This window comes from Bemisia tabaci, chromosome 4 (assembly GCF_918797505.1).
Source record: "Bemisia tabaci chromosome 4, PGI_BMITA_v3".
Lineage (NCBI taxonomy): Eukaryota > Metazoa > Arthropoda > Insecta > Hemiptera > Aleyrodidae > Bemisia > Bemisia tabaci.
The window spans coordinates 10,845,303-10,869,323 of NC_092796.1; the positions used below are offsets into that span (position 1 = coordinate 10,845,303).

The 24,021-nt window shown below is 37.6% G+C and overlaps 1 protein-coding gene across 7 annotated transcripts in view; it reads left to right on the forward strand.

Moving 5' to 3' along the window:
- The window catches only part of wake (ankyrin repeat and fibronectin type III domain containing protein wide awake), a 370,794-nt gene extending 346,996 nt beyond the window's left edge, over positions 1-23,798 (forward strand). For 4 of the 7 annotated variants that reach the window (XM_072299299.1, XM_019046069.2, XM_072299303.1 and 1 more), the window contains 18 exons: positions 703-801; positions 1,588-1,666; positions 2,135-2,238; positions 3,930-4,202; positions 5,703-5,816; positions 6,792-6,980; positions 8,089-8,302; positions 8,872-9,004; positions 9,679-9,792; positions 11,279-11,497; positions 12,022-12,188; positions 12,921-13,067; positions 13,804-14,059; positions 14,610-14,828; positions 15,597-15,813; positions 16,512-16,629; positions 17,287-17,419; positions 19,759-23,798. In XM_072299299.1, coding sequence (XP_072155400.1) covers positions 703-801; positions 1,588-1,666; positions 2,135-2,238; positions 3,930-4,202; positions 5,703-5,816; positions 6,792-6,980; positions 8,089-8,302; positions 8,872-9,004; positions 9,679-9,792; positions 11,279-11,497; positions 12,022-12,188; positions 12,921-13,067; positions 13,804-14,059; positions 14,610-14,828; positions 15,597-15,813; positions 16,512-16,629; positions 17,287-17,419; positions 19,759-20,097 — 3,134 coding nt within the window. In that variant the 3' untranslated portion in view covers positions 20,098-23,798. Of the gene's footprint in view, positions 1-702; positions 802-1,587; positions 1,667-2,134; positions 2,239-3,929; positions 4,203-5,702; positions 5,817-6,791; positions 6,981-8,088; positions 8,303-8,871; positions 9,005-9,678; positions 9,793-11,278; positions 11,498-12,021; positions 12,189-12,920; positions 13,068-13,803; positions 14,060-14,609; positions 14,829-15,596; positions 15,814-16,511; positions 16,630-17,286; positions 17,420-18,024; positions 18,068-19,758 lie in introns of all 7 variants that reach the window. The other 3 variants (XM_072299300.1, XM_072299301.1, XM_072299302.1) reach the window with 2 other exon arrangements.
- The last annotated feature ends 223 nt before the right edge of the window (positions 23,799-24,021 follow it).

Consider the following 24,021-nt stretch of genomic DNA (forward strand, 5'->3'; position numbering starts at 1 on the left):
CTGTCCGAAAATTTCACTGAATTTTCTTTGTGCTGCCTATAAAATTCAGTAAAATGCTCAAACAGATTCATCCAACAATTTCTCTGTTAAAAAATAACATTGCGGCGGAAATTTTGCAACGTCTCCTGGCGCTTGTGTTACTTTGGCCGAAAGGTGACGAGGTTATTTAGAGTTTTTGGTGTGAAATTGCTATTTTTTAAAGGCGCAGAAGTCGAACATCATGACACTGAAAATCGTTTTTTCTCTCATTTACATGTGGATGACGATAATATACTAATTCAGAGTTTTATCTCGTTTCAAACGCTTTGCGCCGCTTATGAGGTTACTAACCTTCAGAATGACGTTTTGTTACTTTATATGCCAACTATGTCGAATGATTTTCATTTCAAAGCGACCGTTCCGGGATGATTTTGGAATTTTCATTCGAGGTCACGTGTGACTTTCCAAAGTCGCGTTTTTTCGGTGATTTCTCCCTCGCTCCTTTCCATGTCCGTTGATTTATAGTATTGTTTGGTCTCTTTGTGTTTTTTTATCATCTCCGTTTGGTACATTTTTATCACGTCTTTATTGTTCATTTAATTTTTAGTTTGACTATTTTCTATTACGTTTTTGGTACGATTTTTTTGTTCCATTTTGATTTTGCCCTGTTTTGTTTTGTTCCTTTTTTATTATTTTTTCCTTTTTTGTTTTGTTTTCCCGCAGAGGTCAGTGCATCTGAGAAAGAAGCGATGGAAAATGTTGGCCCTGAAAATCCGGTTCCAAGGAGAAAAAAAATTCAACACATTGATATACATTTGCATGGTATGCATCCATTCCATCCGTTTTTATTTACATTTTTTAACCTTCCATTCATATTCAGTTTTCATTATCATTATATTTTTATTTTTCCCCGTAACTGATCCAATCATCCCCCATTTCAAGCACACGCGAATGTTCCAGTTTTTCAACCGTCAGATTAGTTGAGCAGAACGTCGCTAAAATCTTGCCGGAAATATGAGGCATCACGTTGCAACCTGGGTGCACAAATTCTTTGCACCTAGTAGATTTCCTTTTAATTTATTGTCTTGCGCACATGTTCTCGGAAAAATACTATACCTACTATATACCTAAAGCAAATTCTCCGTCAATTCCGTTACGGTGCCCAAAAATTGGTACACCCGTTCTTTTGCAAGAATACAATAGACAACATTTTGCAATTTGGAACTACAATTTCTGGCTCATCGGTAAAAACACGTATAAGCATAGAGCGAATAATAATATATACGTTGTTTCTAAACCGAGCAAGACATTTTAGCTCCTACAATTACAGAATGTTGCTAAGCCAGTTGCCTCGAAAAACATTACCCATTTTTTATTCTCTTCGTGTTACACATTGTCATATTAAGGTAAGCATTTTTGACTTTAATACTTTTTCAAACCTCTTTTCTAGAGTTGACCTTAGATTTCTAAAATAAGGGAAGATTAGCTAAATTACTAGCCTTGGGAAAAAGTAAAGCGTTTTCTGAAAATATCTCCAAAATTTCTGGTATACTGAAACTGACCTCATTGTGCCCACCATTTCTTGACAGAGCATTATTAATGTTTCAGCCCTTTTTGCTGCCGTCGAACATGGGCACTTGGAAAAGGCAAGAACTATCCTCGAGACCAACACTGTCAACTTGAACCAGTAAGTTTACCTACTTTCTCTGTACTGAAGTTTCATTCCATGCTCTGTCCTTGTAATTGCATTCCTCTCAACGCAGACTTTCGAGAATGAGTACTTTTCAAATTTTAAACGCAATCAAGTCTCATTTGCTGGAACCTGATCTCCTTTTGGTTTAATAAAAGATAATCATTTTGACGCATCGCTCTCTGGCACACGCAACTGAGCCAATCTCGTCGATTATGTATAGTTGATGAATCATTTGAAATAAAGAACTAAGTACAGATGTTTCATCAAGCAAATCCAAACATTAAATTTTTCCGATATTCCTTGATCTGGTAATATTGTCAAGCCGTGGTCTGTGGAAACAATTTAAAATTGTTACTGCAATCTATAAATTATATAATGTATCAGATTGCTGAAATTCGTACCTTGTCTAGTGGTCCATTGTTTAAGAATAATTCGATTGATTATAAATGTGCTTCTTTCCAGAGTGAACAGTGACGGGTTTTCTCTGCTGGATGTGGCCTATCTAGGACGCAACGAGGCGCTAGTGAGGCTGCTCATCGCGTTCGGAGCCCAAGAAGGCAATAAGTGTAAGTACAACTTCAATTGCGCGATCAAAGTTTCGTCACAATCAAGTAGTGAGCAAGCACTACGTCTGGTTAGTTAATTTTTAGACTCTGTCGGACACCCATGTTTTATTCAGTTATACATACGTAATGTTAGGTGAGAAAAGGAGTAAATTCTTGTGCCTGGAATTCTAATCGTAGTTCGGAACCAAATTTTTCAGGTTAGTCCTCCTAGCCTAGATTACGGTTGATCTGATCGAAACCATAGTAGAAGCAGTAAAAATGAATGAAATACCCAGTTCGGAAACACGTCATCTCTCTCTTTCAAAAACTCTTTTTCGCCTATTGTGTACACCGAGCGTTGAAGTCTCCGCGACTTCTAGATTGATTCTCGGTTCCATCATTCATTGTTATGTCGCTCGATGTGGAGATGTTTGTAGATTATGTCACGCTTAAAACATACATTTTAGATCTCTTCTCCCCCACATTACATGTCAGGTCCCCCCCCCCTCGCCCCTTCCACCCCCTTTCTTAGAAAAATTAGGTACTTTACACTTTGCAAAATATATTTCTTCATTTTTACGTCAAAAATCTGCCTTTTTTACTGCTATTTTAATTCAAAAACTTCCCCAGATCCACTCGCGGAAATTCACTTATGGATCGTATTCGACACATCAAAACAGGCGAGATTGTATCGATGTCGATCGGTTCAACGTGTTAACATAGCCTCAAAAGTCCATCGAGTAATCTGGTTGTGAGGGAACGGGTTTTTTGTGATGTAGGTTTTTGAAACTCATGAGTAAAAAATGGTAATGAAGACTGAAATTGTTAGGAATTTTCTCATTTTTAGTTTTCCAACGTAAATTCTAAAATTTTTTTTGAGGTTTCGTTCTATTGTTTTGAACCAAACGATACATCGAACCACTATCGAATACGACCTATTGTGTACGCTGCGCGTTCCGCGTTTTCTGGATTGATTTTTGGTTTTATCATTCATTCACATCTCGATACTGAAAAAAAGTTACGGGCTATATAGACATACCGTCCGTTCCGGGCTCAGAGGCCGGAAGTTCCGGGTGCTGGAGCCGTAGCTTCAATTTCTCGGGGTGCTACGCCTGGAACTTTCGGCCTCTGAGCCCGGTACGCGGACGGCATGTCCATATAACCCGTAAGTACGGCTTCCACGGCCAGGATTTTTTTCCAGTGGACGAATTCTAAGAAAATCGGCTCTCTACACGAAGAAAAAAACTTCGTGCATGGGACCCGAAGTTCAGGTCGTATGGATCTCTGAAGTTTTCGGATTGAGCATCTGAACACTTTAGGTCCAGCTGCTGAGGTTTGGATCACACATCTGAAACTTCAGTTCCTACATCTGAAGTACTTCGGTTTTCACATCCGAAAAACTGCAGTTCTCACTTTCGAAAAACTTCTAATGTAGTAATGTAAAGTACTTCAGATGTAAGAACTGAAGTTTCAGATGTGTGATTCGAACCTCGTCAGCTAGACCTTAAGTGTTCAGATACTCAATCCGAAAACTTCAGAGATCCATATGACCTGAACTTCGGGTCCCACGCACGAGGTTTTTTTCTCCGTGTACGTGAGTTTGGACGTGACGTCATTAGAGTGTTAGGCCCCCCCCCCCCCTCCCCTCGGCCACCCATTTATCCTGAGTAAGTGGGAACTTTTTGTGATATTTATGTTGAAATTTTTTGCAGATTGTGATGGGGACGGTATGGGGAGCCACTTGCGGGACCTGATGAGCGAGGCGGAGGTGAAGCTGGACGAGCTGCGAGGGAGCCTGGAGCAGGACGAGGCGGCGGCGAGCGCCCTCTGCACCTCCGCCTCCACCTCCACCTCCAAAAGCAGCGCCACCACCGCCGCAGCCACCGCCGCCGCCGCCGCCGTCGCCGAGGCAACCAAGAACTATTCCCTCTGGGAGCGCCGCCTCAGAGGACTCAGGAAAATGATCTCTGGGTTCGACCAGACTAGTAAGTCACCTCTCATCTCAGAATGGTTCATACATAGCTTGCCTCTTAATAAAGAGCAGCGAAAAATAATAAGATCTGTCCAAACAGCAACTTTCTACGTTCAATACAGTGGCATAACTACCATACCTGCCGCCACGCTGGGCGGGTGGGTGGGGGGGGCAGCGATGCGAGGGGCGCAAAATTTTGGGAAAATAAAACGGGAAGAAGGAGAGAAAGAGAAAGAAAAAGAAAGAAGGAAGAGAGAGAGGGAGAGGGAGAAAAGATGAAGAAAGAGGAAAGCAAGGAGAACAAGTGCTTAACACTCCCACGGTGTGACTAAGTGTAATTTCCGACTTGATCTCTGGCATGTTAACTGATATTAAACGAACTATTTGCTAGTGTTGGGTTCAAATTTTTTCATACTTTCTTGGGACTTGAATTTCCTCTTCACTCTTCTTTCTATTCTCATAGCGATACCCTGATTTTCTCCCATTTATTCAGATCTGAACGACTAGACGGGCAGGGGGGGGGGGGGGGGGGTGTGCGCCGCCCAAAACTTATGGCATGAAAGGGTGCAGCCTCAGATCGGCGGGGGCGCGCGAAGATTTCTAGTTACGCCACTGGCTCAATATTAAACGAGATATCGCCTTTTGAAAAGTCAAGTTTTTGTATAGTCAGAGAATACCAGGGTATGTCAGGGAATTTAAAAGGTATGGGAAAATCGTCAAGTCACCTTTATTTGCGTTCTGGAGTCGGTTCGACGTTTCGAACAACAAATTTTGCCCGAGAACTATTTCTAACTACTACCGAGAAAAAATTAGACTCAATCGGCGTGTCTGTAAAGTTCGACTTAGCGAGATTTTATTGTACGTCTTGTTGACGATCTGGCATGTGTTCAATTTTCTCCAAATTTTCAGAGATTTTCACCAAAATGTGTCGGAGATAGTAAAAAGGAAGAGAGGGATGATTTCGCTTTGTTTATTTTGCTCCGTTAGTGGTCCTTTCCAAGCTTGCCGTCGATTTGAATCTCCTACCAAAAATTTGAATGAATGGTGCAATAGCGGGAAAAAAGAGCGGGACTTGGTTGGCAATGTTGCCGAATGGAATTGTCGTATTTTCCTTTTTTTGTATTTAATTGTACAAATCCAAAGTAATAGTCGATCAAATGCCAAGTTTTGGCGATGTAATTACGGTCGACACTTAAGAGCCTCAGAGAAATCGAAAAGGAAGAGAGGGACGATTTTGCTCAGCAAGCGCGTCCTCTACGAGTTTGCCGTCAATTTGAATCTTCCGCCAAAATTTTGAACGAGTTGTGCATTGGCGGGAAAAAAGAGCGGGAGTTGATTAGCAATGTTGCCCAATGGTAACTAAAAATTATAATTAAGTAATTCGGTATTACATCTTGGCAACATAAAAGCACATTGTTTTGTTTACCTTACAGTTGCAAATTTTCAACACATTATAACGATTAGACTTTGATAAGAACTTCTCTAATTGTGTGTCTTGCATGATCTTTTTTAGGAGTACCTGATCCCCCATCTGTTGTAGAGGCAGAGGTAACGCAATCAACCTCAGTTACCGTGAGATTCAAGGAACCAGATCATCAAGATACACCTGTAACCACTAAATTCAAAGGTGAGTAAGGATGTTTTCATCCGTAGGTAACTGATCTTTAGTCAATGGTGATTGAATTTGAATGGAAACATTCTCCGTCCTTCAAGTACTATAATTAACTCAATCAGTAGGATTCATCTAAGCCAGTTGAATTGACAGACCCTTAAGAAGATTGATAGAATATAAAATGCATTGAAGCTAGGGATGTCGATACTCGGGAAGTATCGATACTGGTATCGACTCAAAGCATCGATTACGGTATCGAGCATTGAGTGAAGCCAAAAATCGATACTTTTGCGAGTAGAAGCGAGATATTCGTGATTGAACCTGTACATTTTCTGTGCGGCAGAGGTGAATTCTCATGTCGCCTTACCTGCTTGAGCATTCGGCCAGGAAACCCTCTCTCGAACAGCTATTCGTGTGCTTAGTCAACTATTATGAGCCTTTTACTACAGTTATCGAACCGAGCTTTTAACATTTTTGACAAAAGTAATTGAGAATTTTGATTACTCCATCGTTTGTCACGGTGCATTGTGAAGGTGAAATAGGAGAGGGAGAAGTTTTTAAAAAAGAAAAAGAGGCCTTCTTCATAGCTAAATCAGATTAAGTATCGATATCATCGATATTGGGGTCTAAGGATCGATACCATATGGTATCGATATCGTTGAATATCGATCAAAAGTATCAATACTTTGGAAGTATCGGTTAAGTATTGTCATCCCTAATTGAAGCATTACCATGAAGAAATTCTACGCAAAAAAAATATAGCTCTTAGTCTAAATGATCCAACTACGTACACCCAACCCAAATATCATGGACCATTCGTGGATTGTTTTACAATTTTTACATTCACCAATCCAGAAGGAGCTAATTTCTAGCATGCGATAGTCAAATATTAGGCATCCTTATTGACAACATTATGTATCACTTTTTAATTATCAAAATTTACTCATGAAAGTCTGGCATGTTTCTTTTGACTAACTATCTTTGTTTCAGTTGAGTGGAGTAAAGACAGTAATTTTAGGAATTTAACTGGATCTCTGGATGTATTAGATGCAAAGCAAGCTGCTGTTAATGTTGAAAACTTAACTCATGGAGATCGTTACTTCTTTAGAGTTGCCTGCGGCAATCTCAAAGGATTCAGCCCTTTCAAAAACTCAATGCCCGCTTCAGTTATACCCTCAAGTAAGTTGCCCTAGTCTGACCAGTATTCTGAGACTAAAAATATTCTGACCAAATTTGCAGATTTTATCTCCAGAAGCAGTGCGTAGGTCCAAAAAGTGGGGGGGTTGGAGGGGGCCCTTGAATGTGATGACCTCTTTTTTTTTGCTTATCAAAGTTTTTGTCACGTTTTTACCCTGAGATTGACAATTTCACCGCTAAAAAATGGCATTTTTACTGTGTGAAATACCTTTTTTGTATAACTTTTAAGCCCAAAGTCCAGGGCTTCCAGCAGAAATTCCTCCCCTCCTTCAAGCCCCTGATACATGCTGTCACTGTTTATCTCAGTTTTTAATTTGTTTTTATAAGAAAAACTTCTGATTCACAATTTTTTTTCCAGTGAGTAAATGATATTGTGGATGAAGTCTTGATATTAAAATAGAATTTAAAAGATTTTCAATTGTGAATATTCTTCTTTGCGATGTGTCATTGAACATTTGGCATATCTACCTATATGGAACTTTATGGAAATGACTCTCTTCTTTTCGTATCTCTATGGAATGACTTGTGTCATTTTTTAATAATTGAAATTTCAGCAGAAACCACCCACTCTGCCGTTGATGCTCATGAAAAGTGAAGCCTCCTAGTCTGAAAATAGTAAAGCAAATGTGAGGAAAAAGCTCATTAATACTTCATCAATTCATCATTTTATCGAGCATTAATAGTTTCTCATTCCAATTTTTTGTCCTCTCTAGACCTAATTACTTGAATTCAATGATAACTGACAACAATGCAGTAACTTGGTCAGTTGTTTCAATTTTTAGATTCCTAAGTATATATCATCTTATTTTTGTATTGACATAACATCATATTTAAGTAGCAGATGGGTAATTAATTGTGAAGGCAATTAAAAAATTTGTCACATTTTACTGCGATTGTAAGGTGTTTTCACACGGTCGCCTCTTTGCCAACATTGATGAAAACAAACCTGTTCATCAAGTGAACTTTTCTAGTTGATCCGTGACAAAATTGAAGGCAAAACCATCTGGCAATGTCCTTTTTGTTGTATATCATACTTAAACAAATAGAGATCATGTCAATTAATTTCAATTAATTTTTGCTTTTTTGTCAGGTTGGCGTGATATCTCACAAAAAGAAGAAAGACTGGGTACAGATAAGATAGAACTTTTAGAGGACCTATTCAATGAAATCCGAATTTACCGACCAGATATCGAAGATTTCAAAGATCCATCAGTTTCAGACTCTCAAGCCGGGCAACGGAAGAAGAAAACCACCATCAAACAGTTATTCACAGCTACCTCCAAATTTCAGAAACACTTGCGAAGGTGAGGACTGGGTTTCAAATCTGAAGATGCCTTCTTAAATCATCACCTAACCAGTGAAAGTGGAGAGATCAATTTTGAAATGTCATGTGGCTTGAAAGAGATCTAATTTGTGGAGAAGCAATATGTTCCTAAACCAGTCAAAAGTCAGAATTGTATGATGCGTAACTATATTAGGGGGAAATCAGAACTCATATCTATATGATGCACATCCCTCCCTTTATGTACATAGACCGTAAAGAAGAAAGGAAGAGGAAACTTTTATTTTTAAGGTCTCTAAAGGTTAGTTTATGCCCTTGAAAGTGCTTCAAAATTTGTTTGAAGCCCTTACAACATCCTGAAAAATTTTTTGTTTTATCATTCAGATCTCCTTGAAATTCCTTGAAAACACCCAATTTTAGCTGTGACTATCTGTCGTGAACTGTGAATAAGGGAAGAACTCTCACTTCATCCCATAAGTCGCCACACTTGAAGTCTTATGAGATCATTATTGAACTGACCATGAGAAGCGTCTTCTCTTCAATTTTTTCTTTTCTTTTTGGTATATCATTTTATTCCTTTTTTTGTTTCAGAGGTGTATTTTTGTCTAGTCTATTTTATCATGAGGACAAAGTCTTAGTAACAAATGAAGAGTTTTTGCCTGTGATTGAAGTGGATGAAACTTACCCAGGAGCATTGAATCATGATTTCCATTGGTTCCTGAAGGTAAACAGATCTCTCTTTATTTCAAACTCACACCCTCTAATGTTATGAAACAAAAGAATATTTGATACTTGTAACTTCTGACATATTGGACCCTAAGTCTTACGCACACAACTCAGTTTATTCATAGCAGAAAACTGTATTGAATGTGTTTCATTGTTTGAAACCTGAGTGCTGTCTGAAAATGTATTATGTAAAACAAGTCAGCACCCTCTTTTTCTCTCTCTTTTTGGATTGTTAATTTGATCCTTTAAGGAAGCACAAACTTTTTGATTCAGCAAAATTTTAGGAGCTTTTAGTTCTCTCTTTTACTAAAATTTTAAACCAAATATTTTTCTTTCTTTGTCTCATTGTGACCTAATAATATTTCTGTTACCATATGCGCCCACAGAAAATCCACACACTTAGATAACCCACACCCCAGATTTTGAGAGGGTCAAAAAAAAAATTCCCGTAAAACCCACACGCGCCCACGGTGGTCTTTTTTGTTAGCATAGTAAAGTAGCGCCTGATAGGTATGCAATTTCGTGAGTTTCACAGGTAACCTGCACCCTGATTTTCGAGCCTCAAAATTGGGAAAAAAGGTGCAGGTTATCTGCGGGCGTATACGGTAATTTATATTTTATTTGTGAAACATAAGTGTTTTCAATTTGATTCTTATGTTATTTTCTCTTCAGGTTTCCTGCACGTGGGAGGATATTAAATGGATGAAAAATGACATGGAAAAATCACTAAATTCATCATCTGTACATTTTAGAGTCAAGTTACTTACAGCCGCAATGCAGATGCAGGTACGTTAAATTTTTAAGTTTTTAAGTGCTCAGCTGATAGTGAGTGCTTTTTGCTTTCTACTTACCTCTACTTTACTAGAATACTTGTGCTGCAGCACTTCAGTGGTACAACAGCTCATCAACAAGATCAATGGAGAAGTGTCCCGTATTTCAAGAGAATCCTTGTCTGAGTGTAAATAACTTTTCAATACGAATTTCTCTGAAGCTAGTGAAGTATAGCTTGTTCACAGCAGATATTCCAAAACCTAAAGGAAACTCTGAGTTGGGTGTGTTCGCGGATGATACTTCGGTTTTCGCGAGCGCCCCAACTTATGAGGAAACTGTGGACATGCTGCAGACCAGCCTGGATGAAATCGAGGAATGGACGAATGCTGACGGGTCCAAGTTAAATCCAAACAAGTCTGAAAACGTGGTTTTCACACTGAGGAATTTTGTCCATATTCCCTTGGTACTAAATGGACAAGCTATACCCCAATCACAAGCAGCCAGATACCTTGGTCTTATCATGGACTCTAAACTGAATTATGCTGAACATATTTCTAGGAAAAAGAAGCAAATCGAACTCAAACTGTTAAAAATGTATTGGTTATTCGGAAAGAAATCTAAACTTAGTTTAAATAATAAAATCTTACTATACAAGTCCATGATAAGACCAATCTGGGCATACGCCAGTCAGATGTGGGCCTGCGCTGCCAATTCCAACATACAGAAGATGGAAACGGTCCAGAACAAAATTTTAAGACAAATAGCAAACGCTCCATGGTATATGAGGAACGAGGATATCAGATCTGAACTCGGCTTAGAAAGTATGGACGTTTTCATCTCCCGTATGTACGGAAGGTATGAAGAGCGTCTGGAGTCCCATCCCAATCCAGAGGCAATTAAGCTTCTGGACTGGGCAGGGGATACCAGACGTTTAAAGCGCAGGAAGCCACACGAACTTTACACACCTGACTTCCGCAAAATTTAAATAGCATCTTCAATTCACGGGCTCTATTCCCCTCTACCTTTGTCGGCAAGGGAATATCCCATCAATAAAGACAAAAATTTCTAGTAAAATAGTTTATTTATGCACATGTTATTACAGTTAGGTATTTTAGCAGTTCCAAGGAATTTGACCACCGAAATTTTATTGAGCGTATTTTTACATCAAAATACCTCCCACTGGCTTTAATTTTTCACAGGGTTTGTTTAAACTCACCTGCTTCAATGTTCCATATGTAAAAATACTTATGATGTATAATAACACAGCTGGAGTGAGTTCTTTAGGTATCTTCGAGCAAAGGGACTACATTTTGCAATAAGGAACTATAATTCCTGGCTTTTACGTAAAAAATTATATCAGTATAGGAAAACCACTGACCCACACATTGTTTGTAAAATGAGCTATGAACTGCAAAATATATTCCTTTTTGCACAATAACGTCCAAATTTGTGATTATACGCTCTTCTATAATCTCTGTTATCACATTGTTTTGTGTTCCAGGCTGCCTTAGGTGTTCAAGACCTCGGCCAACTCTACCATAGGATATTAAAAGATACAGATGGGACCACCATAATATGTACCATAAATTACTGTCGGAATCCCAAGAACATTTCTGTTCTCAACTCGAAGTGGTTGCCTCTGGGAAAAATCATGAAGCGAACGTGTATGATAGATCCTGCGGGAGCCAATGTCAGTGAGCTTCTTATGTTTTCAATTCAGGTGAGTTTATCTGATCTTTCTTTTTTTTTAAAAAAAAAAAAAGAAAAAAAAAGCCCTTGTGCAATTTGATTCATGCAGTTTGATTGAAGTCAAAAGATTGAGCCAATTTGCACTCTCAAAGTTGATTTTAAAGTAAAATAAAAAAAGAACAAATGAAGGTTTTCAAGTTTTGGTTATCGAAGTTTTCTTACAGTAAAACCGCACCTGTGGTTCCTACAAATTTCTTACTGACGTTGCAGAGTTGAACAAGGAGTTTTTAATGCTATCTTTTCTGCTTAATTTACTTTGAATCAAATTCTATCCTAAATCACCTGCCACTTAATTTCTAAAGGTACATTATGTATTTCACTCACTCACGGTACATATAAATGTGAATTTTTTTTTTCTCTCTTTTTTTTTTCTTTTTCTAAATAAAGAAAAAAACTTGTTCTGTTCACCTTTTCTGTGCATCTGAGTAAATCATTTCAGCCTAAAAGTTGCCGGTTGTTAGAAATAGTAGACATAATGTCTTGTTTGTTTTTCAGGAGCAAATTACTTATCATCAAGTGAGTAGCATGAAGTTACAAAGGGGTTTGTACTTGGGCTATCTGAAAATGCGCAGCTCAGTAGATCTTCTGTATGTCATCGTTCCAACAAAAACACCAAATGTACCACCGCATTGCAAAATCAGGGCTAATCCACATGTCACAGCGTAAGTCAGAGATTTTATGCTCAAAATTATTTATCGCTGAATTATCATTCTTATTTAGTTTGGTCATTATCACTACAACTTTGAAAAATGCTTGTTGCAGCCAGAGGCGGATCCAGCAATTTGGCAACACCGGATTGGCTTCATTTAAACCTATGCTAAATAATCGATTCTTGTCGGAGCACCTGGCCCCTCCGAGAATCGTCACATTTCCATACGTTTAAATGGAGGAAATCCGGTGTTGCCAAATTGCTGGATCCGCCAATGGTTTCAACTGCCTCTCATGAAAGATCTTAAAAATTTGACCATCAGCCTACACAGTCTATTGGAATCACCAAATTTTTTTGTTTTTTCAACATTCCATCTACATTCTGAGCATGATGTCTCTTCCACAAATTCTTTTGGACTGAAATATTTAAAATTTCACTGTATGGCATGAGATCTTTACTAGATTTTTCACTTATATAGATCCCCTCCTAAGCATTTTCAGAATTTTATTTAATTTTATTTTTCGAAAAATGTTGATTGCGACCTTTTGCCTCTGGTATTGCATTGAAAATATACCTGAGCTGATTTACTCTTAAATCAGGCTCTGTCAATTTAGGGTTCATTGTATCACAAAAATTAGGTCCAAAATTTTATTGAACTTCAAAGTCTTGACAGTATGAATTTGAAACAGGAGGTCTTTGAAGTTGTCTTAGTTGATTCTATTCGTTGTTTTATTCTGAATTACAGTGAAGAATGGGATTGGCTAGTTAACGGCCAAGGGGATGCATCTAACGGAACAGAACAACAGAAGCTCTTTGCTGATCAGATCGCCGCAGCTGCCGAACGGTTATTCACTTACATGCAAGTACTGCCTGAACACATCAACCAACACCGGTACGTCCAACAATTCTCATTTTGTCAATGCATTTTTTCAACATGGAAGTCTCATAACTTTGAGTATCTTTGAAACAAGACAAATTTTTGCAAAGATCTTTCTCACAAATGGGTTTATTAATGGCACCTTCCTAAATTCTTCACAAAGTTTTTTTCATTGTGGTTTTGTAGCTTTGTGGTGACATCCTTTTATACATGTTCTCATGTAGCAAAGAGATTTGCAACTTAAAACTAAAAAATAGTTTTCAATTTTTACATCTTTGTAACACGTATTAGCAATGTAACGGGTATTTTATGTGTGTTTTATGTGATGGATGCAATCTCTCTCTATATATTCAATTACCCATCAAAATCTTCTCTTTGATTGGTATTGATTTTTAAATTTTTTAGCCAAACACAAGGGAGGTAGCAAAAAAAAATCACAACTTCAGACACCAAATTATTTTTAAAATGACTCGAGCATTTCAGAGCTCGGATGTTTTCATCACTGGAGCATCTCCCACAAGATTTCTCTGTTATAGAATTAATCTGTCAAAATTGTTCTAGTGATAGAATGAAGAAAATTCTGGGACTTGTCAGCAGTTTTAAAAACAATTTGAGTTTGAGTTTAAAACTTCCAATGTCTTTCACCTTATTCCTTTTGTTTATGCTCTTAGCTACTCAGCCTGTTTCCTTGAGTTTTATTATGCGTCTGCTTGCTTTCCTCGTTTTTGAATCATTTTTCGTTCTTTTGCAGCTTCTATGACATCGAAGTGGTAGAGATGAGTGCGGACGTTAGTTTGTTGATGGTGATACCACCGATCGAAGTAGCCTGTGCTCCGCCAGGTCAAAAAGACTTTCCTTTCCCACGCAACGACATGATTGCATTGCCTGTTCCTGTATTTGAAACCGCTTATCTTCAAGCCTACCAAAAACTTTTTATTTCTCGTTATTCTCGTCTTAGTTGTATATTTGAACTGAACACTGCTCTCGCTCAACATAGTCATAGGGAGGTAAGAATCATCCATTTTTAACATTTTACTTCTCAATTATTGATTGGAGGTTGACAGATTTTTAAAGTTTGGAGAAAGGATCTTAAATCGCTTTGAAGTGATCCCAAGATCAGAGCAATTTAGGTTCAAATGGTCACAGCTCTTAACACAGTTAACTTTTTTGCTTCACTCATATTAACCTGGAAGCCCCATTTTTGATGTTCAGCCGCCAACTATTGAGTAACGTTCTGTGCATCTTTTTGCTCTCGGGCGATAATTATTCAGTCAACAGCAAAGTGTAGAATTAAAAGAGTTTCTTCATTATTCAGAGGAAAAACCGCCCTTAAACATTTTCTCCTCCCCTTGCATTTCACGTATAGGAAATAAAGCTGGAACAAGGTTGCAGAAAATCAATCAAAGTTTAATAATCAGTCTATAGTTCAGCTTTTATATTCTTTCTAATGAATTAAAAACAGTTGATGTAGTTTCAAGCTGTCAAGTTGACATTCTTTTCTTCGCTCTTCTTCTTAATTTCTGAGCTAAAAATATTCAAAATCACTCTCTTTTCCAGGCATTTAGCAATTCTGAAGTTGCCATAGCTAAAGAGAGACTGACGCGTTTAGAAGCTTTGCAATCCAATCTAAGCGATTGCTGGAAATCTGTCCGCTGGCTGATGGACATGCTCAATTTTGCTCGTGACCGAAACTCGCCAACCCCAACAGTTATGAAGCAGCTCCTAGCAACGCACCCACGCAACCCAAGTGCTACTACCGAGTCTCCTCTGCCCAGAGTAAGCTTTTTTTTCCTTTTACTAGGATCACAGTTTGTAAAATTTGAAGTTCCTTTTATCAGTATTTACTTTTTCATTTTAGAATATTTTCAGTAAAAAACTTCATTTAAGTCATCAATGATTAGACTTATTTTTTGGACTCGGAAACCTTTTAAAGGAAGGGTACAATAGGATTTACCAAATTTCCAAGAAACATGAATTTTCTGTGTCTCAGTCTTTTTTTTCATTTTTTTCCATTTTGAGTGTGGCCATCAATTTTATAATTTCACAGCACATCATTTTTAAAAGTCTTCTTAAAAATCAGACTTAGGTGTCTGTAAAACAGAGGACAGGCCGAAGTTGGGGCTTAAAAAACTGGTGCAATACCGATACCTGTTGTGGTCTTGCTGCCTGTAAAATTCCTCGCTCCATTTCCAAAAAATTTTTTAGCTTTCGAATTACCGTAAATGACTTTTGAAAATCATTCTTGCTGTTAAAGTGGCCATCAAAATTTTTGGGTGAAGTCAGGAGATTGGCAGTTACATCCCACTTCAGGATCAAGTATCAATACATTCGTCTGTCCATTTCTGGTTCAATTTATCCATCGTAATCACATTTTCAGAACTTGTTTTGAGTGCTTTGCCTCAAGCTGGAGCTTTTATTGTCTTTGAATGGTTATGATATGGGCTCCAAGAGACTACAACTTTAATGACTGTATCCCTGGTATACCAGGGAACAGTTATAATACACCAGCCTCAATTTTATTCTCTTCATTGTGTCTTTAAACAGCAGCTACTTGAACCGCCAGTTCCGGGACCGTCTGGAGTGAGAACGCGGGGTAGTTGGCCTGGGCCAGGCATCGCCAAACTCCTTGGAACAGCAACAGCTGAGCTCAGTCGCAGCGAGCAGCAGCTAAGTTACGCAAGTTGCTCCACGACATCCATAGTAAACCCACCTACTGTGATACCCACAAGGCCGCCACCTCCAATACCCATAATCAACCCAAGTAAGTTTTCATTCAATTGTGAATCATATTTTGAATTTTAAGATGGAAGTTAAAATCACTCTAATGGCTGCCGCACCTCTAAAATCTTCCTTCTATCTTCAACTCAAAATTTGAACTCAATCTCTCCTGATTGCCATGAAAGAGCAAGAGTCATAAAAGTTAATGCCGAGTGATGTGTGACTATTCACAACAGTAACTTCATTGCTGAAAAACTAAATGCACGTATTGGTACCCCGTTTGAGAGAAATTCTTTTAATGAATAGCTTGACAAAAGACGTCCAAAAATCTTAATCAAAACGTGAGTCAAGACAATTCGGAGTTACTTAATTATTCAAAAATTAAAGGTTTTTCAAACTTTTGATGTGTTTTGTTCAGGACTCAAAGGTGGAGATAGTAATCCAACTTGATGCCTTTTACTGGCTCAAAAATGGATTCATTGGCCTACAACTTAATGTTTTGAAAACGACAGGAGAAAAAATTAAGAAATAGGTAAAACCACCCATCCTGCTGAACACTAGCAAAGCGACACTTCTGTTTTAATATTAATCAATTTTTGTTCCATTCCTCTCGGTTATGAACGTTTATCTATGAAAAAACAAATAAATGAGTAAATAAATTAAAGTGGAAAATTATGAAAATTGGTTCTCCAAATGCTCACTTTTGTTGCTCGATCTAACATTACCACGATTCTTTTCCAGTTATGGTTCCCAGCTGTAGTACAAGCAGGCTCCCTCCGTCAAAAAGTGAAGATACGTTGGCTCACCATGCATCTTGCTCTAGGCTGGCAACTCCACCTCTGCTACACAATACACCTGGGTAAGTTAAGTCGAAACTTATTGTTTAACTGTGAGACTTGTGCTCTGGGAGAGACACATGTTATTTTTGTACTAAAGAAAGTCGTGAACGCTGAGTCTGAGAATTTATCTATCTATAATTGGAATGTTTGCCTCCTTAGTTAAACTAGACTGAGAATTAAACCAACTTCATTCGATCAATTTTTATCAATGAAAGCTGTAATAGAGGTTCCTTCCTTGGCCAATTCAGGGCCCAACTTCTTAGAGTCCACGCTCTTGAAGAGAGGCAGTGCAGCAATAAAAAACACTGACCATAATTTAAAAATTTGAGGATAGCAGGCTCATCCAGAGATTATCACCCGCTAATGACCAAGAAAATCAACAAGTTGTGTCTCTTTATGAATAAAATAATATCTGAAGAAAAATAAAAATTTAGGAAGTTGGATGACTCATAGTGATAACAAAATTTATTGAGTAAAATTTATCAATTCTGCATTTCACAGGATTGAATGCTGCAGGATGCACTTTGCAGATTAAAGAATAATACTTAAAAACGTCCAAAGGTCAAATTTCTACATTATTGTAAATAGAGATTTATTATTCCACAGAGGTGGATACTAGTCCACAATGTAGCTCATTTTTCATGTTCGTGTCATGCTTCAATTCTGTACGATTTCAGGGGTAGCATGTTAAATGTCTCTGGCAGTCTACGCTCTCTTTCCTCTGATGAGTCAGTGTCTGCCGTAAGGAGCAAGAGTGAAGGGGAAGAAGACGGAGTCACCATGCCGACACCTTCTCCAGGAATTTTGCAGGTAAATTCTGATTTCTCCTCCCTCGATTTTTCCTCTCAAAGTCTCCTTGCGTTTTAGCCTAATATTTATTTCCGATTTTGTAACAAATACTTTTTTTGTGCCTATAAAATTCATGTGAGTCAAGTTTTTGGACCTATAACAGTCAGAAAGAATGACGAATTTTCTTAAAACTTATAACTATCAATTTGGAAAACGAATATAGAATCCCATCATGGACGCTAGATCTGCAAGGGAAGAGGCTTGCTAAACTTCTTACCGTTTGCAAATATGTGATCCTTAAAGGTTGAGCTCATGCCAAATGAATTGACTCATAGAGTGAAGTTTAAAATCTCAGAACTCGCTTATCGTCTCGAAGCACAGAAATGAAAATGGCAGAGCAGAAATGATATGTCTACCAAAGGGAGACAGAGGCCGTTGTCAAAGAGTTGTGAATATGGCCTAATATTTCAGGATAGGTTCTAGTTGTTGATTTTGACAAACCTGCAACGCTCAACGGACAGTTTCTCACTTGAAGCAACTAACTAATTGACTACTGAATTTTATAGAAATTTCCTCATATAATTCTGTACCCGTAACAAAATTAAACTAGAGAATGTTTTTCACAGGATCCCTAAGCAGCTTGAGGAATTTACTTACATCAACATTGAGGTAACTGCGGTATCAATTATTAGCACGCAGTTTGCATCTTTGTTGTGTTTTTTGTTCCTTTCATAACAATTTTCAGTTCCTTTAATCGATGGACTGTTTAAGTTTCATAAAAGCTACTGAAGGGAAGGGGAGTTTGATGTTGCTTTATAGGGTCTTACTAGGGGGAGAGGGGTCTAACCTGGTCTTATGTAAACCTCCCACTTCGAAAAAAGAAGTGTATATTTTCCAATGATAATAATTTTGTCACCTGTTTTTCATGATTTTCCTGTTATTTTCTGAACAATGGGAAGGGAGAGGATCAGGTCAGTTTGGAGTAATTCAAAAGAGGGATGAAATTTTGTCTTTAGAGTGCCTTGTAAGGGGGAACAGGGGTCAAAAGGTCGGCTGGAATGCCTTAAGAAATACCTACTTGTCCGGCTCCCATGTTGAATTGAGTCTAAAATATAAGTCCTTCTGCCTTTTTTAGGTTACCTGTATCACTTTGTTTTTTTGCTGCTTTTTTTTCAACTGCTTTGAATTTTTTTATCAGCAACAATTGCAATTTTTAGTTATTGAAGAGCCAGGAATTTTTTATTTGTTGCGCACTTTGACACCTCTTTTTTCCCCCTCAACTTTTTTTTTTATTAGAAACCTCAGCGGGCTGAAGAAATTTACAGACAAAACAATAGAGGAAGAAGACGTAAGGAGTATGGAGCGATCTTATTGGTTGAAATGGTTGGTTCCCATAGAATTAGGGAGAAAATGATTGACAAACCATAGGGTGTCTCGTGTGTTGCTGTTAGATAGTCCTAATTATATTCTTTGTCCATTGCAACCACCCACTTCCACCAATAGGATCCTTCCATATCCCTTTTGTCTCCGTTGTCTATAGCTTTGTCTATCAATTTCAACTATCAGCCTGCAGAACATTATCATGAACGATAATGGTCTGTACTCGATTGGTCTGCACTTTTCAAAAAGCACAATAGCAGCAGAACCAGTTCAAATTTTTTCTTGCACACAGACTTCTCTATTTTATGTCATTTTCATTTAATTTTGTTAAGAATGGATATGATAAGAAATATTAAGATGTACTCAAAGTGGGGGAGGGGGGAGAGGAACAGACTAAATCTTGCATGTGTCTCAGATAGCATTTCTGTATACTACGTCCCAATTATATAAAAGAAAGTAGTGAAGTAGATAATGGTAATTTGAAAGGTTATGAGAATCGACTATTCGAAACTATCGGCTCCTTCATGAAAGTATGTACCTATCTGCTTGAGAAAATCAAAGGCACTAAGGTCATGTCTCCACAGGACGTTTTCCCGCAATTTGTTGCAGGGGAAAGTTGCTTTTAAGAAGTCAGGACAAATGTTGACTAACTCAATATTAATCGCATTTCCACGGAGGGTTCATGCAGAGCTCCAACACCAACCAAGAGAATGAGAGGAAGAAGTAAAGCAAATTGTGTGATATTTTGTTGTTCACGCAATTTTTCTTGTTCGTTTAATTCAAATAGTTTGTTCAGTTGTCAATGTCTTCAATTATTACCTTAGTTCCGTTTAAATACTTGATTTTTACTATTTTACCTTCCTGCGCAAACCAGTCTCAGGGATGTGAGAGCCCCACCACACGGAGACGGAATCGGCGAAGAATCTTTGCCTATGCCTATACCTTCCCACTCAATATTAACTTTATGTTTCTCTTCTCAGGTTTACGCTGCATATGAGACTGGTCTGGCAGCAGGGACAAGCCTGAAGTTGCACGTTAGCCCTCGCACAACTGCCAGAGAAGTCGTGGACTTGGTGGTCAAACAGTTAAATATGGCAGTTGTCTTCAAGGGTAAAGGTGGTCCAATCTACCCAAACGATCAATTGAGCAATTTCTGTCTCGTGGCTGTGATTGGTGCTCGAGAGAGGTGCCTTCGCGACGATTTCAAATTGCTCCAGCTCCAGAACCCCTGGAAAAAGGGTCGCCTGTACGTCAGACAAAAACAGGATGTACTGGCAGCTCTAGAGCACAGCTCAAGATATATTGTTCCTCTAAAATAAATAAATAAATGTTATTCTAAGTGTATTTATGCACTGCATTTGCCTGTGATCGTTTCACACGGCACTGTTTGAGTCATGCCTATATAATCTCTCGAAAGTTGTATACTTTTAATAATCGTTATTTCTGATGAAATCATGTTTTAACATTGATTGTATTTTTTATGTTACTTTTGTATTTCTCTCTTTCGCGATCGTCTATTTCATGTCAATGATGTTTCAGTTAATGATACTCAGTTACAATTTAATGTTGTTCACAGCTCTCCCCAAAGCAGAGACTCCAAATGATTTTGCATTGAAAAAAAAAAGGAATGAAACCTGTGAAAAACGTTTTATTTGTAGCATTATATATCTGATCTCTGTGTGTATTTTTTTTATGAAAAAAAAACCAGAAATGAATGCAAGTTCTATTGCTCCTCTAAGAGGGGTACTGCTCATTAAATAGACTTCAGAAAATTACATGGTAACCTCTCTAATTACAGTTTTGTTTTCCCCTCATTTGGGACTTGGCAATCTATACTGTTGTATTTTCATTGTTCTAACTTGTCTCAAACCAAGGAAGATTCATCAATCATATCTTTTAGAAGCTCTGATTCTCAAAAAGTTTACAATTCATTTACAATTTATAGAATCTGTTTGAATTCCTTGAAAAACACAGACTGAATTTACCCAATAGTCGCACAAAGTAAAGCAAGTATGTAATTAGGGCTGTCCTCCTTAAAATCTGTTCAAGTACCGTGCTTCCTTTGAATTTCATTCAGAGTGTTGAATTCACGGAATGAGTCCTCATCATGATGCCATGTCATCATTATAAACGGATGTTTGTCATCACACATGATCAATGTTAAATTGATGCGAGTCAGTTTCGGTGTTAGAAAAAGGACTGAAGTCCTTGCTGTTCAGGATTATATCCAAAGTGAATCATTACAGAGGTTTTTATTTTTTGTAAATATTTAATTGAATGATTTTTTTTTATTGATAACAATTCTGCGAAAGAATTAGAATTTGACTTTTCTCAAGAATTGTGTAATGTGTGTCTTTTTTTTCTTTTTTTTTCTAGAAAGATAGAATTATTAGCTTGTTCAACAGGGTTTAAAAAATATTTTTAATGAATGCAGTTGAAAATGAACTATGTACCTACACCTACAAATCTGTATATCTTACATTGTAAGTCACCGCGTAGAAATATTTTTCAGACGAAGTTAAGGACTAGCGCGGACTGTGAGACAGGTAAATTACTCTTGAGAATGAACCAAACCACCTAGACCAAACTTTTTTGAATGTTAGGTACCCACCCCACAAAAATATTTATTAGAGTCATTTTTTTCACCTTTGTCCTAAATTCCTAAAACGTAACAAGTCAACTTGCTTTTCTGTCTGCCTCATCGGTTTGCCCATCCTTTTTTTTCCAAGAAAGATCTCTCATGTAGTATGAAATGTCATGCAGTTGAATGAATGTGATCCAACCGCCGTTTGCCTCTCTGATATTTTAACTAAATAAACTCAACGCAATTCAAAAAACTCTTTGTGTTGGATTGAAATTTCAGAATTCCCCTCAATTTAATCAAAAATATAACAGTTTGCTACCGGCTATCAAGTATTTTCAGTATTCTTATGCAAACAAAGTTTTAATTCTGTATTGGATCTCTTTTAAGGTGATTTGATGTGTATTTGCCACAATATATCACTAATGCAAGTGTCTCTTTAAAGTCCATCATACTGAAGGCTTCCATCAAAATTGTTGTACCCTAAATGACACATTCTTCTTTCCGTAGAGAAAATAGGAAACTCTTAACAACATAGCATCAAAACTTTCCAAGGCGCTATAACCAGAGCAGTTAGGGAAACGCTCACACTGTGATCTCTTTATGTCTAATAGTTATGAAATGTTATTTTTTGTTTGTCTTAAGATTCCTAGTTTAAGTGTGTATTTACTCAATTAATATATTTAGCTAATTTAGAAACATGTCCTTAAGATAAGTAACATGATTGAATTTATTTTGAAGTGTGCAAACACTTTGCTCCTGAATTTTGCGTTTTCTCAGACTGCTTCATGGTGAGAACGAACATTGTTTTTGATGCTTTGTTATTATGTGATCAATTTAAAACTCAGAAGTTGAATCAATTTCATGACAGCCGATTGGGAGGCCGAGAACCCCAGAAATTTTATTCATAGCTGATGAGGAATACTTGATGGGTCAGATGTGCTGTGCACAGAATTTTTTCAAATATTTAAAACCTACACATTAGCAGAACACAATGAATTCCATCCAATTCTTAGATTCCAATTGGAAGATCACATATCAGCCGTGATAGCTATAACCATAGTTTGTCCTGTCTTAATTGTAAGGGTGATGCACGTTGAGCAACCATTGTAATTATGTAATTGATCAATTCAAGGTGAAGGATATTGTGGTATTTACCACCTCGGTGAAAGATGAACGATTTTTGAAACGAGATATCTACCTCAAGCGCAAAACCTTGATTTGGATGGATTTTGTCATTTTTTGCCAAGTCATGAGTTTTAACATTTAATCATGATTTCACAACTGGCACAATTGACCCGATGAAGTCAAGGGTGATTTCACGACTACAGGAATAGTCATGTTGCAATGGGTTATGAAAAACACAGGACAAAACAATCAAAATTCATTTATCATTCATTTATCAAAGTAACTTAAAAAAAGTCCCCGAAGTTTAAAAAAACTTTTAAGGCTACAATAACTCTACCTAATAGCTCAAAGATTGCCAAGTTTCGTCTTTTCTATCATCTTTTATTTCACGATTTCAGTTGTCAGTTACGCTGTGTAGGTTATATAATCAACGCAACGTGGCAGTGCCGCCATGTTTGTCGGGACCGCCCGGCGGTCCCGCAGGAGGAGCTGATACCTGATTCAATGACTTGTTTGTTAATCATTATATCTTGGCACTAAAAAAAAAGGTAGTTTGTGCAAAAGCTGGAAAAAGGAAGTTTAAACCATTGTACCATTAAAATGAAATTTGGTTAAAATTGGTGTACTTTTATTCTTAAGACATTTTATTTAGTACATTTTAGCTATTCCTGTTATTGAGAAATCACCATCAACTGGATTTTAAAATCAACAAAATATCAAATTCACCTGAAAGACTTGATCATGGTTTTCTAGATGTTTTAGTACTTGCTATTTACCTATGATTTTCTAAACATTTCCACTTATCAAGGGACACCAGGTTGCTTAGGAGTCACAAATAGTAGTGATGTGGAAATTGATTCCATTCAGAATAATACAACCTCATGATTTGTAATGACAAGTTGCAATAGCTCTCTGCGTAGGCCCAAAATGAAACAGACCTTAAGAAAAGGGACCTTGTTGTCATTTTCTTGTAGAACCATACGCAACTATGACTTTAAAAAAGAAATGGTGTCCAGCATAACTGAGAAGCTTTTGGAATTGATGTAACTTTTTTAGAACAGACATGTATATGAATTATCCAAAATATCCGAAGCAGAAAATCTTGCCTAGCTTTAACCCCATCAGACGGGGGGTAGTTCATTTTGATTATGTTGCTGAACATGTATTGCTCAACTTTTACTCTAGGATAACAAGATCCCTTCTCTAAATCTGCTCTCTTAATTATGTTTAGAAGTTCTAATGTTTATATTTTTATCAGTCCCAAAAATTGATGTTGCAGAATTTGATGGTAATAAATACGTCCAATGTTGATTTTCCGAATTTCTTCTTTTGAAACCCTATCAGAAATTGTATTTTCAGAAACAAGATGCTATATACATGAGCTCTGATCTGGTGTGGTGTTCTTTAGGGAGTAACTGAAGGGCCTGGGGGGCTTGAGCGGCCTTGAGCGTAAGACTTGGGCACCCGGTTCCGTTAAGGCAGGGTCCCTCCTTGTTGCTTTCGGGGGAATACCATATCAGATTAAATGTCGCAG